We start from the raw sequence: 15696 nt of genomic DNA on the forward strand, positions 1-15696 counted from the left end.
CTGTGACGCTGTTTGGCGCATTATTCTGAGGGTAGGTAGTCATGGAAACAGGGTGTTGACTTAGCGAAATCACACTCGGAGCACTGATAGCTATGACATTCTGAAAATCACAGAGTGAGAGAGAGCGTGAGCAAGTTTGTAAATCAAAGCAGGATCTATCCTGTCCTCCTTGTTCAGGAAAAGACCCCTCGCAGGCCATTTCACATTCTGTGTGTCATCTCAAGCACAGCTGTATTAGCCAAAGGGATACACACAAACAGTTATATTTCAATTAAATGGAAAAAAACACAAAAAAACTAATGCCACCAAGTTTCACAGAGCTCAACCGCCATTTTGTGTGCCGGGTTTTTTAATTTTTCAATGTGACTTCTGCTGACAGAACATCTTTCAGAATTATAACCAGTGTAATTAGCGAATTATAATAACAATAACAATATTACAATTGAGATAACACTTGATTTAAAAAAAGATAAAGGAAATAATCAAACTAGATAAAAAAACAAAATGAAAAAACACTTATAATAGCTTTTTTTAAGAGATCTATACGTTTCTATATTTTCATTTATTTGTCCTTTTCCTTAAAAAAACAAATCACCCATCACCATATGATTCATCTAGGCTTTCTGTCTCTTCACTGAATAGGTTTCTCTTACCTTTCAAACGCTTCAAAATGCTGTCCTCCTTTAGCTCCCTGCTGCCATGAATTCCATTCACACATGAGAACATTGAGTTCTGATATAATCCTCTACAAACGAGCAGTCTTCGTCAAAGGTTCATGTCCTGTCTTTTACAGAACAGAATAAAATGAGGGGTCCTGATCGGCTGAGACTGGTGTTGTTGTACAAAACAGAGGAGTTTCTGAGGAGGCATGGGCTGTGAGGATGCCATGTGGGAGTAGCCATTTTGAGGACCATGTATTTCCTGTTTCTGCAGGTTGGTGTTTGGTGGAACACAGTCCATCCCCTGTTGTTGGAGTCAATATGGTGGTTTAAGGGATCGTCATCATTCCATGTGTAATCAAATCATTCCCCACTGGATCAATTATAAACATCACTTTCATAAGGATGTACTAGGCTGCTCTGCCACCTATACACTGACCGTACAAAACATTAGGAACACCTGCTCTTTCCATGACACAGACTGACCAGGTGAAGACTATGATCCCTTATTGGTATGACCTGTTAAATCCACTTCAATCAGTGCAGATGAAGGGGAGGAGTCAGTTTAAAGACAGATTTTTAAGCCTCGAGACAATTGAGACATGGATTGTGTATGTGTGCCATTCAGAGGGTGAATTTGAACAGGGTATGGTAGTAGGTGCCAGGCGCACCGGTTTGAGTGTGTCAATAGCTGTAACACTGCCGGGTTTTTCAAGCTCAACAGTTTCCCGTGTGTATCAAGAATGGTCCACCACCCAAAGGACATCCAGCCAACTTGACAACTATGGGATGCATTGGAGTCAACATGGCCCAGCATCCCTGTGGAACGCTTTTAACACCGTGTAGTCCATTCCCCGACCAATTGAGGCTGTTCTGAGGGAAAAATGGGGTTCAACTCAATATTAGGAAGGTGTTCCTAATGTTTTGTACACTCAGTGTATGATAATAACAATAATAATAATAATAATAATAGTAATAATGATGATAATTATAATAATCATTTGTTCTCAATATCATGATATATTGCATACATATATACCGAATGCATGAAGTTGAAACCGATCACATTGCAATTTTAGATATTACCACTTGAATCAGAGAGCATGCTAAACCTATATCTGCTTTTAAGAGTTATCTACAGTATACGGTTGATAAGCATTTACTGAATTATTATAATTATCATCATCATTATTATCATCATTACAATATCCATATTGTTTGTATCAAAGGGTGAAGTTTTGTAATCATATTTCATATGTTCTCATTAAATGGAGAGTAAAGATCCCCCTTCTCCAATGACCCTGTTAATGTAAATGTGGCATGAGAGGGAACGCTTTGTGATGCTACAAAAATTGAAGCCAAAATAAATTCAATCAAACACTGTGCCAGTTTCCAATTTTAGCTCTTGCTCATCCACAGCCTCCACTACAGTATGTCCCTTTCCAGCACAGAATGTCGGCCATCTTGTTTCTAGCCAAACAAAGTTTTCATAGTGATGACCGCTTTGACAGCAGTTCATATATTCTTCAGAAGCTGTGGCTATTTAGTCAGAAACTTGGTAAAGATTCTTCATAATTTATTTCTTCGAATGAAAATATATTTATATATAATATGTACTTTCACAGTTTATTTGTATCTTTCGTAGTCCTTTTTGCTATTACATTTTTTTTACGACGATTCACTCCATATACCTTCCTCTCCTTTAAAGAGAGTAGCCAGTCAGGTGTGAAAGAGAAAGTGAGATTGAGCCCACTAAGTAAAACACAACCGTTGCGGATGTTGTTTCCTCTTCCTACACATTGCTTGTTGTCCGACACTAAACTGTGTTCTGCTCAATGGTTTCCTTTCTGTCCTGTTCCACAGAGTGCGTCTGGGCAGCCCTGTACTGCTCTGACACAGTCCCAAACACTTATCTGCCTACTTCAACAGAGTGACTCAGATCTTATCTCTATATAAACATGGTGACTTGGATTGTATCTGGTAATATACGAGGTGATCTGTATTTAGTTATAACCATGGTGATTCTTATTGTGTCTGAGTATTGAACCTGGTCACCTGATTCAGTCTGGGAATGCTGCTGATGGATATAAAGATTGCAAGGGCTTTTACTTTGGCACAGATATGCGCAAGTTTGGCACATAGTTGTCAATCTCCTAATGCACTGTGTATGTGTTAGCTGATAGAATGTTCCTGTCCTTGTGTCGGGCTGTGTGTGTCTGTGTGTGTCTTGGAGTGTCTCAGAAGATGTTAATGCTTGGACGGGTGTTGAGCAGACACAGTAGAGGTGTGAGAACAATCTCTCCTCTCTCTCGCTCTCTCACTCTCTATGCACTAACCATACAAAGCAGTGTCTATGTAATATTTCATATTCTGCCTGCCTACACTTTCTATCGAAATATGGCCATGGGGATAGTACAATCAGACTCCTCTCTCTCCCTCCATCTCCCTGTTTTTCTGTCTCTTCATCTCTCTCTCTTTTTCCATCTGTCGCTCTCTTTCTCTCAGATCTGAGTCTCTTGCACATTCTCCTTGGAGCCACTCTTGAAGAGCAGAGGCTCGATCTGAGGGTTCTGGCCTTTCCCCATGAGCCCCTTCAGAGAGCTGTGGATGCCCAGCTGGGGCAGGGGCACAGGGGAGGGCAGCGAGCCACCCGTGGGGGTGCTACCACTAGTGGATGTGGGCCCCTGTGCGCAGGAGTTGGGGGTGCTCTGGGTCTGGGAACAAGGGGAGAGGGAGGGGTTGTTGTTGTTGTTGAGGCCCATGCCCAGGCCCATCATGTTGTTGTTGAAGTGGTGGGCCTTATAGTAGTGGTTGAGGTGCTCCTGTCTGGCCAGGTTGGGCAGGTTGACCATCTCCGGGTGATGCATCCTCAGGCTCTGCCCTCCTCCTACTCCTCCCCCATCCCGAGAGACGGTGCCGCCCCCTGAGATGCCGCTCCCGCGTCCACCGGCACCGGCGCCAATCTCGTCCTCCACGTTGATGATCTCGATGGCGCGGGCGGGGCCGTGGTGCTTGTGCAGCTGGTGCTGCTTCCTCAGCTTGTAGAAGACCACCAGCATCACGGCTGCCATGAAGGTAATGGCCACGAAGCAGCCAATGATGATCTTGGTGGTCTTCATCACGTCATCAAGGCCAGAATAGCCCGTCTCGGCAGTGATGGGCGCAGTAAAGGTGGGCCGGGTGGCCCGGGACGAGGACAAGGACCAGGCTGACAGGGAGGAGGCGGTGGTAGGGACCCCCCCCCTCCACTGGTGGCCAGACGGGGTAATGACATATGACTCATTGTGGCTGTTCATGACGCCCGCGTAGACTGTCGGGCCCTCGTTGGGCTCCACCGTCTCCACGGTGACAGTAGTGAAGTAGCTGACGCCAACGTCGGCGGCAGTGACATTAAGCACGGCGGTTGCCGTGGTGTTGCCAGCCGAGTTGGTCACCATGCAGGTGTACTGACCCGTGTCCCTCAGCGTGACGTTGGTAAAGTTGAGCGTACCGTCGTGCAGCACGGAGATCCGGACCCGGTAGGAGCCGTGGGTCATCAGGGTGCCGTTGGGCGTGAGCCAGTTGACTGAGGTCATGGTGGTGCCCGTGCGACACTTCAGCTCTGCAGCCATGCCCTCGGTAACGTTGAGGTCGGTGGGCGGCTCCACGATGACGGGAGCGTAGCAGGTGAAGTGGCTCTGGTCCAGCTCCCCGATGTACCGGCCCTTCAGGCCGGGGGGAGCGTGACAGCGGGCGCAGCACGTAGTGTTACTGGGCACCGTCTCCTTCAGCCACCAGCTGAGCCACAGCACGTCACAGTTGCACACCCAGGGGTTGTGGTTGAGGTGCACCCGCTCCAGCTGGTGCAGTGGGGTGAAGAGGTCATGGGGCAGCGAGTGCAGGGAGTTGTGGGAAAGGTTGAGCTCCTCCAGGTTCTTCAGGTCGTCGAAGGCGTTGCGCTCGATGACCTTCACTTGCGAGTGCATGAGCCACAGCTTACGGAGCGACACCAGGCCCTGGAAGGAGCCAGGCCGGATGATCTCCAGACGGTTCCCAGACAGCTCCAGCTCCTCCAGACGCACCAGGGCCGTCAGGTTGGGGATGTCCTTCAGACCACACATGCCCAGGTTCAGGTAGCGCAGGTTGACCAGGCCCACGAAGGCGGCGTCTGAGATGTAGTCCAGCTTCTTGAGCTCTCCCAGGTCCAGCCGGCGCAGCGAGGGCACGCGGTGGAAGGCGTAGCCCGGCAGCGTCTCGATGGGGTTGTTCCGTAACCACAGCTCCCGCAGCTTGCTGAGGTACTCGAAGGCCTGTGAGGGGACCAGGGTGAGGCGGTTGTCGAACAGCTCCAGCGTATTGAGGTTGGGCAGGCCATTGAATGCTCCCACCTCAATCTGACTGATTTTGTTTTTAGACAGCTGCAGGATCTCAAGGTGCCTCAAGTGCTTGAAGGTGTCTGACTTGATAACCTGGTGGGGAGAGAGGGAGAGGGAGAATGTTAATATCTCACAACATGAAGAGTGACTAGACTGTGTAAACAGGGTGCAGCTCCAGTGGCTGTGACAGCTGGGTAGAGTGTGAAAGCAATAGCACAGGTGTGAATGCAGGGACACTATCAGAACATTACCATAATGTTTTACAAACATGAACATCAACTCAAATCTTACAACGAGAGAAAACAAAAACTTCAAAATCACTGATATGAGCCAAATTAAAATTCACAACACTACAAAAAAAATTATGAACACAGAGGCTGAAATTATTAATTGTGGTGTATCCGTTTTGGTAAATGAACAGACAAGAGACATGGTTGTTTTTCTCAGAGAGAAGATGTTTGCTGGTGCACTTGGACTGGGTGGGCCCCTGGACACCCCACACCAGTATCTGGGCTGTCCAAGCGGAGCTCATTTGGCCAGGCATCAGACACACAGCTAGTGAGCAGGACTAAAATCCCTTTAAATCTATTTGAATTTGAATTTTATTTAACCTTTATTTAACTAGGCAAGTCATCTATGGCTGTGTGAGATATGTGTGGGCAATGCTCTCAGTGAGGGAGGCAGTGAGAAGCTCCTGGAGCCAGGCCACTGCATCCTCCTTATGTGGAGCAGGAGGGGGGAGGGTGATAGGGAGGGTGGGGGTGTTTAAGAGGGGAGTGGGAGCTGTCAAAGCTTTACTCTCAGGGTACTTGGGGGAGAGAAGAGAAGAAATAAGCCAGAGAATCTAGGATGCCTCCAGGTGTTACAATATTTTTAGATTTTTAATCATTTCAAGTGGGGCTTCGGGATACAACAAATCCAATCAGAATCCGTTGGCTAAGAGGGAAGTGTAATGAATAGTGTTATTATTTCTTTATTTTATATTTTAACAAGCTGCATCTCTTTAACTCCGTAAGACCAAACCATGAGGGTTGATGTTCCCTTTTCCTTCTGTAGCCAACATATACAGTTCAATCATGTGCCTCTCTGAGTGAGATAGAATGGCTGTTTGTCCACTTCCTCTCTCTGCAGTCACTTTACTGATTTACCACAAACTTTGCCAAAACTAATGAGCATTAGCCTAAAACACTCTGTATCCAAATTCACAAATGGACTTAGTGTATTCAGCAACCTCGTGTCTGTGAAGTTGTCTAGACATTTCTAGAGTGCAGCACATTTCTGAGCGCAAAGTTCCTAAATACATAAACTGAAAACAGCGGGAATATGTATTCTATTACACGGCTGACATGCTGAGGAAGTTCACATTGGGAAGCTGAGGTTAAATGGAGTGTCCCAGTACAGCTGTAAAACCACAACAACTACCTTGGGGTTCTGACATACAATCTGCTAACACATGTGTTCCTGGTGTTTTGCTGTTTGCTGTGTTACTGTTTGATTTCCATATTAACATGACCTCCCATTTGAATTGCAAAACGGTTGGGGAACACTTGTAGAACACAGGCATTATTCCATGGTTATTATGAGTGAATGACAGGTAATTACATTGAAACAAGTATATAAAAACAGGAATTTACATAATGATTACCAACATACAGTACACGCACACGCACACACTCATGCATGGGCATGCACGCACACAAACACACAGACAGTCAAACAAAACAAATTAACATAGTGGATAATGCTCAGTACAGTCCATATTTACCTCTATTGAATTCTCTTGCAGGTTGAGGTATCGTGTGTTGACTGATATGCTCTCAGGCACCCCATCCAGACTCTGTCTCGTACAGATGACTCGACTGGCCTGATTGGAGCAGCTGCAATGGGTGGGGCAGGGGGAGGCAGCCTCTACAAATTCTGGCCCAGACAGGAGGAGCCGCAGTAACAGCTGGACCAATAGGAGGAGGAGGGGGGAGGGGCAGGGAAGGCAGGTCACCGTGGTGATGCGCATGGCAACTGGGACATGACCCTGCCCTTTCTCCGAAGATGTTGATCCCAAGATGATGGATTCCTCAACCAGGTTGACTTTGCTTAGTTTCTCCAGTGGCAATTTGTTCCTTTTAATGTTTCATTTTGAAAGGTGTTTTATCTTCCGCCTATCTCTGTTTTTTCCAGGGCGGTTTAACAGAAATATGTGCATAAACAGATGTTACTCCTTTTTTTCTGTCGTCTAGGGATTTGAGTGGGGCCTTTGAGAAGAATCCACGAGTTACTGTGAAAGAGAGAGAGAACACAGATATTAGAAATAGTACAGTATATCATGCTGCTCCAATTGTTTAGACACATTTACACTGAGCAAAACTAATGGAAAATAAAATATTCTTCCAGGTATATGTTATTCTGAAAGAACTGTGTCATTGCTCATTAGTAAAGGTCAAGTCTTACAGCAAATCACTATAGTGAACAGCAGTGTCATTATACAACAGACATTTTTACAATATTGCAACTCTGCATCATACATTTCAGGTTACTGTCCGCCCTTGGAATGAAAAGTAATATTGTAATCCTAACACTCATGACTATGTTATTCATGAATTGGTTCTACAGTGTATGCACTCACACGTTCAAGACAACAGTTCTCAGGACGACAGTACAATACCAATAATATTCTGAAAGTAAAGCTCACGAGCCAAAAGTGGTCCCCAAAAATTGCGTACTACGTCACATACTGTTTGAGCAGATATGTGCACTATGTCATTGCTCTCTCTCTCTGTGTGTGTGTGCCTTTTGCTAGCTGTCACTCAAATGGCGAAGGGCTGAAGCTCCTTGGCTATAACTCGAATTTCTAGGGGGCTGGCCCACAAGGGGGAAAATGTAGGGAAATGGCACAGCACAGCTTTCAAACTAGGGATTTCGTGGCTAATTAAGGTAAGACAGTAATTCTACTCATATATTATGCATATATGAACTACACATTGACACATCAAGCCCAAAGCTGGAGATTTTTTTTAAATACTTAGTAGTCGCCAAAGTTCCGGAGCATGTCTTTAAATCCCAGTGTCCAAACACTGAGCTGTGACTTCAACCCAAATCCTCTCTCCATTAGCATTGCACTGGTATTGGGTTGACAGTACTAATTCTATTTCCATACTGGCTCTGCATTACATGCTCTAGGGGCCACAGAATGGTGGTGAAGGGTGCAGTCTTCCTTAACACTGATAGATGGTTAACTCTACCCAGGCTCCTGGAGCCAGCGAAGGAGAATTGTTCTCCCTCTGCAGGTCATTTAGACCTGAATAACCTTAAATAAGGGCATACAGCTATACAGCCCACTATTATTAATGATGATGGCTGTAATGATGGAACTCTGACACGCAAATACATTTCACACGCTTGGCATTCACACTTGGCTCAGGGTAAAAAACAAGAGGAGAGATTGAGAGCGAGAAAGGGAGAGAGAGGGATTATTAATCTGATAGATGACTGTACAGCTGAAGGGAGAGAAGGGAATTATCAACACTACAATAATAGATTAATACTAAACAGTTGCAGAGAGGCAATGGGAGAGGAGAGGGGAGGTGAAAGAGAGAGAAGAGAGAGGGGAGAGTGAGAAAGAACAAGAGGTTGGGCAAAGTGGGAGAGGGAGATAGTGAAACAGAGAGAGATGAGAGAGAGGTAGAGAAATAAGAGATTGGGGAGAGAGGGAGAAAGAGAGGGAGATAAAGATAGATGGATGGAGTAGAGGGTGTGAGAGGGACGCTAAAGGGACAGACGCAGAGGAGAGAGAGAGGGGGGGTAGAGAAAGAACAAGATATTGGGGATAGAGGGAGATAAAGATAGATGGATGGAGTAGAGGGAGTGAGAGGGATGCTAGAGGGACAGAAGCAGAGGAGAGAGAGAAATAGTTGGGGGAATGAAAAAGAGAATGGTCGTAGAGAGAGGAAAAGATGGAGTAAGAAAAAATTAAGATTAAAAAGTAGGAGGGAAAAATAGATAGATAGATAGATAGATAGATAGATAGATAGATAGATAGATAGATAGATAGATAGATAGATAGATAGATAGATAGATAGATAGATAGATAGATAGATAGATAGATAGATAGATGGAGGGATAGAGGGAGGGATAGAGGGAGAGAGAGAGAGATGGGAAAGACTCAATAGAGAGATGAATATAAAGTAGACAGAGATGGAGGGAGGGGAACAACAACAGAGATCCACATAAAACAGAGAGAGCAATGGAGAGATGGAGGGGAAAGACAATACAGAAAAATGAATAAAAAAAGATGGAGATGGGTACACAGAAGAGATTTCTCTCACTGAACGGTAGATGAGTAGGGAAAGAGAGAAGGAGCAAAAGAGGGGTGAGATTGATCAATAATTTCTACGCAGAGTGCAATGACATTAAAACACACACAAGGACACCGTGATAAATCATATCTCCAGCACCATCTCTGTGTGATAGAAGTGAACAGGACACAGGTCCGGTCCTGACCTGCTGCTGCTGGGACAGTCACAGTTCTAGACCAGAACCAGTAGGGTACTGGGACAGTCACAGTTCTAGATCAGAACCAGTAGGGTACTGGGACAGTCACAGTTCTAGACCAGAACCAGTAGGATACTGGGACAGTCACAGCTCTAGACCAGAACCATTAGCATACTGGGACAGTCACAGTTCTAGATCAGAACCAGTAGAATACTGGGACAGTCACAGTTCTAGACCAGAACCAGTAGGGTACTGGGACAGTCACAGTTCTAGATCAGAACCAGTAGGATACTGGGACAGTCACAGTTCTAGATCAGAACCAGTAGAATACTGGGACAGTCACAGCTCTAGACCAGAACCAGTAGGATACTGGGACAGTCACAGTTCTAGACCAGAACCAGTAGAATACTGGGACAGTCACGGCTCTAGACCAGAACCAGTAGGATACTGGGACAGTCACAGTTCTAGATCAGAACCAGTAGAATACTGGGACAGTCACAGCTCTAGACCAGAACCAGTAGGGTACTGGGACAGTCACAGCTCTAGACCAGAACCAGTAGAATACTGGGACAGTCACAGTTCTAGACCAGAACCAGTAGGGTACTGGGACAGTCACAGCTCTAGACCAGAACCAGTAGGATACTGGGACAGTCACAGCTCTAGACCAGAACCAGTAGGATACTGGGACAGTCACAGTTCTAGACCAGAACCAGTAGGATACTGGGACAGTCACAGCTCTAGACCAGAACCAGTAGGATACTGGGACAGTCACGGCTCTAGACCAGGACCAGTCGGATACTGGGACAGTCACAGCTCTAGACCAGAACCAATAGGGTACTGGGACAGTCACAGCTCTAGACCAGAACCAGTAGGGTACTGGGACAGTCACAGCTCTAGACCAGAACCAGTAGGATACTGGGACAGTCACAGCTCTAGACCAGAACCAGTAGGATACTGGGACAGTCACGGCTCTAGACCAGGACCAGTAGGATACTGGGACAGTCACAGCTCTAGACCAGAACCAGTAGGATACTGGGACAGTCACAGCTCTAGACCAGAACCAGTAGGATACTGGGACAGTCACGGCTCTAGACCAGGACCAGTCGGATACTGGGACAGTCACAGCTCTAGACCAGAACCAATAGGGTACTGGGACAGTCACAGCTCTAGACCAGAACCAGTAGGATACTGGGACAGTCACAGCTCTAGACCAGAACCAGTAGCATACTGGGACAGTCACAGCTCTAGACCAGAACCAGTAGGATACTGGGACAGTCACAGCTCTAGACCAGAACCAGTAGGATACTGGGACAGTCACAGCTCTAGATCAGAACCAGTAGGGTACTGGGACAGTCACAGCTCTAGACCAGAACCAGTAGGATACTGGGACAGTCACAGCTCTAGACCAGAACCAGTAGGATACTGGGACAGTCACAGCTCTAGACCAGAACCAGTAGGATACTGGGACAGTCACAGCTCTAGACCAGAACCAGTAGCATACTGGGACAGTCACAGCTCTAGACCAGAACCAGTAGCATACTGGGACAGTCACTGCTCTAGACCAGAACCAGTAGGATACTGGGACAGTCACTGCTCTAGACCAGAACCAGTAGTCACTATGGACATAACACTGGACCCTTATATGGCAAGCTTCTCACAATGTTAAATACAGATAAAACGACACTGGCATGACAAGGAATGGCAAGGAGTGGGATGTTAGCGCAAACAGACTGATAAACCCAGGCTACCTCAGGTTTGGCACCTCCCTGCGTTTGCGTGAAACTTTGAGGCAAATCTCTTAGAAGCATACCTCCACATCATATGCTGTGACGTCCTCATATACATCATCCCCATGACAGTTTCATTTAAATATTGTCTTTCAGTGCCAATCTCACAGGGGGAAAGAATCATTTAAATCTGGATTTAATGTTCTGAAAAACGAATCCCCGTTGTTTCTCTTCTCTATCGTGGCTATTATGTGCATCCCAGCATATGTAACATAACAACAGACTGCAGGCATTACCCTTGAAATGACAGCCACCTCTATGTTTAATTTTAGCCACCATTAGGACTGATGTGTAAGTACGGCAGTTATTTTGGGGAGATGACAGCTGATCCAAATCAAAGGGAGCCAAGGGAGATGGGATGAGATGTGAGGCTGAGAGAGAGATGCAGGCAGATAGTTTGGTTGGTTAGTGGGGAGTGGAGCGGAGTCCATCGAGGAACTGGAAGTAGTTGGAGTTGGCGTCTGCTTCACTGTTGTCGAACTGCTGTCACCATCAACATTTTAGTGGCCTCTGCCTGTCTCCATCTCTCTCTAGGTCACTCTCTTTCTGCTCTCTCCCTCTCCCTCCTATTTTTCTCTCCTCATGTGTTGCTGCTGTGTCCAGTGGCGGTGGAAATACTGCATTGACATCTCAGTTTGATGAACGATTAACCTGCTACACTGACATATTAACCCTTTGATCTCGGTTCTCTGTCTGCCTCGCAGGAGACCACTGTCGCTTCAATCCTCCCCACTTTCTCTCTAATCGAAACCTTAACAAAGAGAGTAACCATGGTTACCTATTCACCACACTCTGCCCCTTTCTCACTCTCTCTTCAGCTGTATCCCACCCTTTCCACATGCCCCTCCCCTCTGCCACTCATTAAAACATTTTTTTTTTTTAAAGGTAGACACAGGCACACCCATAATCACATATTCAGAAAGAAAGATACTAACACTTAGACAGATAGCCAGTCAAACAGGTAGACAAACAGACAGACAGAAATACATCTCCAGTGGTGCTCTGCCATCCTAACAGTTTGGAACTGGGAGCCAGCCATCAATAACGAGTGTTCAGACACCAAGATGTCCGCTCAGTAGACAGACAGAGCTCCTATCTATTCTACTATCTGTATGTAGAGGAGAACCCTGACCTATCTGATCAGACTGACACCTAGGGCTCCGTTCAATCTGGATCACTGAAGCGTAACAGATTGCACGATAGAAATGTTAAGGTCCTTTTGATTGAGTCGACACATGCAGCGTTTACCATGAATGCAGTCTCCGTTAACACGGGAACATTGCCTTTACATTTCAATCACGCTGTAACTCTGTCCGCGACACAGATTGAATAGAGTCCCTGGCCAGGGTTAGAACATAACACCCAAGACGGTGACAGATCACAGGCCTTCTTCTTCTTCACATGTAAACGCTATCTAATGACCTCTCCTGTTACCAACAATAAGTTCAATGTTTACAAACTCATTTTCAAGAGCTCGAGTATCATGAAACTGTTGAAAGTTACTGCAGAGAGGTCTATCATTTCCCCGCCCTCCTGCGTAACTTCCACAGTGAGCCCGCTCTCTGTTATCATGTGATCTACACTGAACAGCTCACAGCGGAGAACTGGAAGATATGATAAATCAGCACTAATATGATTACCCCGTGTGTCTGCTGGTTAACATTGGCTGTTTTTTTACTCTCCGCACTACAAGAGTCCCCAGCCCACAATCTCTCTCTGTTTATCCCTTCTAGTGGAAAAGCAGCTCATGCAGAATAATAGTCAGAAGCCAACCCCAAAATAAAACCATGCCACCGAAGAAAAACTAAATCCTTTGATACAGTATTTATTTGAAACAACTATGTAGAGAACATTTCAAATGCTGTAACTTTAAGCTACTGATTTGTTGTCAGATATTAGCAGCAGTCTTCTTCTTGTCTCTCTATAGTAGTTCTCAGCCATAGAGGTGCTTGGTTCACGTTATTCTACATATTCAACTTCTGTGTAATCCAATAGAATGACTACACACAATCTAGCCTAAAATGTTGGGCTGATGTAGTCATCCTGCTTCATTTTACTCTCACAGTAGACAACTCACTGGGTAGTCTACCAGACCCCAAGCATACTCTATACAGAGGCACTTGTAAATGTTTAAAGCATTTGAATAACAGCCAAGTGAAATTTACTCTGGGACCAAAGACCAGGAGCTTTTACATAAATGAAAAGGAGAATACTGCATCATGACACACTCCCCGATTTAATGGAAAACAAAAAAAATGGTTTTATTCTGCAGGAGGAACACAGTCACGCACAGACTAGTGGACGGAAACCAACGGAAAACACAGTCTATTATTTTCTACTGAGCCAGTTACTCCATGTTCACATTCTTATCTATTATTATTTCTTATTGTTGTCACATTGTCCAGAAGGAACCTGCAAGTCAGCATTTTGTTGGACGGTGAACATGTGTATTCTGTACATACTGTATGACTAATACAACTTCAAACTTGAAAAAAACACACACACACACACACACACACACACACACACACACACACATTCTGTGTGACTGAACACCTTTTCAATAGGCAAAACAAAGCTACACCTGTATGCCACTGTCTTGCTGACCTAGGTACACTGAGAGGAAGCCTATAGGAAGCCTCCTCCACCTTCACCCCTACCCTGATACACCTCCACCTGCACCCCAACCCTACCACTCCTCCTTCACCCCTACCCTGATACACCTCCACCTGCACCCCAACCCTACCACTCCTCCTTCACCCCTACCCTGATACGCCTCCACCTGCACCCCAACCCTACCACTCCTCCTTCACCCCTACCCTAATACACCTCCACCTGCACCCCAACCCTACCACTCCTCCTTCACCCCTACCCTGATACGCCTCCACCTGCACCCCAACCCTACCACTCCTCCTTCATCCCTACCCTAATACACCTCCACCTGCACCCAAACCCTACCACTCCTCCTTCACACCTACCCTGATACGCCTCCACCTGCACCCCAACCCTACCACTCCTCCTTCACTCCTACCCTAATATACCTCCACCTGCACCCCAACCCTACCACTCCTCCTTCACTCCTACCCTAATATACCTCCACCTGCACCCCAACCCTACCACTCCTCCTTCACCCCTACCCTGATACACCTCCACCTGCACCCAAACCCTACCACTCCTCCACCCCTCCTTCACCCCTACCCTGATACGCCTCCACCTGCACCCCAACCCTACCACTCCTCCACCCCTCCTTCACCCCTCCACTTGCACCCCTTCTCCTCCCTTACCCTGATATGTCTCCATGTCACGTGTGCTCCCTCTCCGGCCTCTAGGTCACCAGGCTGCTCGTTAGGGCGCACACCCGTCACCAGCGTTACGCGCATAATGACACTCACCTGGACTCCATCACCTCCTTGATTACCTGCCCTTTATATGTCACTCCCTTTGGTTTCTTCCCCAGTCGTCATTGTTTCTGTTTCATGTCAGTGCGCTGTTTGTGTTCCTTGTTTTGTTCATTTATTTATTAAATGTATTCACTGCCTGAATTTGCTTTCCCGACTCTGTGTACATCGTTACACTCCACCCCTACTCTCCTCCATCCCTACCCTGATGAACCTACACCCTACCCTGATACACCTCCACCCCAACTCTCCTCCACCCCTACCCTTACACACCTCCACCCCAACTCTCCTCCATCCCTACCCTGATACACCTCCACCCCAACTCTCCTCCACCCCTACCCTGATACACCTCCACCCCAACTCTCCTCCATCCCTACCCTGATACACCTTCACCCTACCCTGATACACCTCCACCCCAACTCTCCTCCACCCCTACCCTTACACACCTCCACCCCTACCCTGATTACCTCCCCCCCTACCCTGATACACCTTCACCCTACCCTGATACACCTCCACCCCAACTCTCCTCCACCCCTACCCTTACACACCTCCACCCCTACCCTGATTACCTCCCCCCCTACCCTGATACACCTACAACCCTACCCTGATACACCTCCACCCCAACTCTCCTCCATCCCTACCCTTACACACCTCCATCCTTACCCTGATACACCTCCACCCCAACTCTCCTCCATCCCTACCCTGATACACCTCCATCCCTACCCTGATACACCTCCACCCCAACTCTCCTCCACCCCTACCCTGATACACCTCTACCCCTACCCTGATACACCTTCCTCCCTACCCTGATACACCTCCACCCCAACTCTCCTCCATCCCTACCCTTACACACCTCCACCCCTACCCTGATATACCTCCACCCCTACCCTGATACACCTCCAACCCTACCCTGATGCACCTCCACCCCAACTCTCCTCCATCCCTACCCTTACACACCTCCATCCCTACCCTGATACACCTCCATCCCTACCCTGATACACCTCCACCCCAA

General features: G+C 46.8%; 1 protein-coding gene across 2 annotated transcripts in view; it reads right to left on the bottom strand.

The window, feature by feature from the left end:
- Window positions 1-310: 310 nt before the first annotated feature.
- lrrc4ba (leucine rich repeat containing 4Ba) overlaps window positions 311-15696 on the bottom strand; it is a 29955-nt gene continuing 14569 nt past the window's right edge. For both annotated transcript variants that reach the window (XM_014193829.3, XM_014193830.3), the window contains exons 3-4: window positions 6780-7286; window positions 311-5107 (exon numbers count right to left, since the gene is read on the bottom strand). In XM_014193829.3, coding sequence (XP_014049304.1) covers window positions 3161-5107; window positions 6780-7025 — 2193 coding nt within the window. In that variant the 5' untranslated portion in view covers window positions 7026-7286 and the 3' untranslated portion in view covers window positions 311-3160. The remainder of the gene's footprint in view (window positions 5108-6779; window positions 7287-15696) is intronic.

This window comes from Salmo salar, chromosome 03 (genome assembly GCF_965601325.2).
Source record: "Salmo salar chromosome 03, fSalSal1, whole genome shotgun sequence".
NCBI classification, from domain to species: Eukaryota; Metazoa; Chordata; class Actinopteri; order Salmoniformes; family Salmonidae; genus Salmo; species Salmo salar.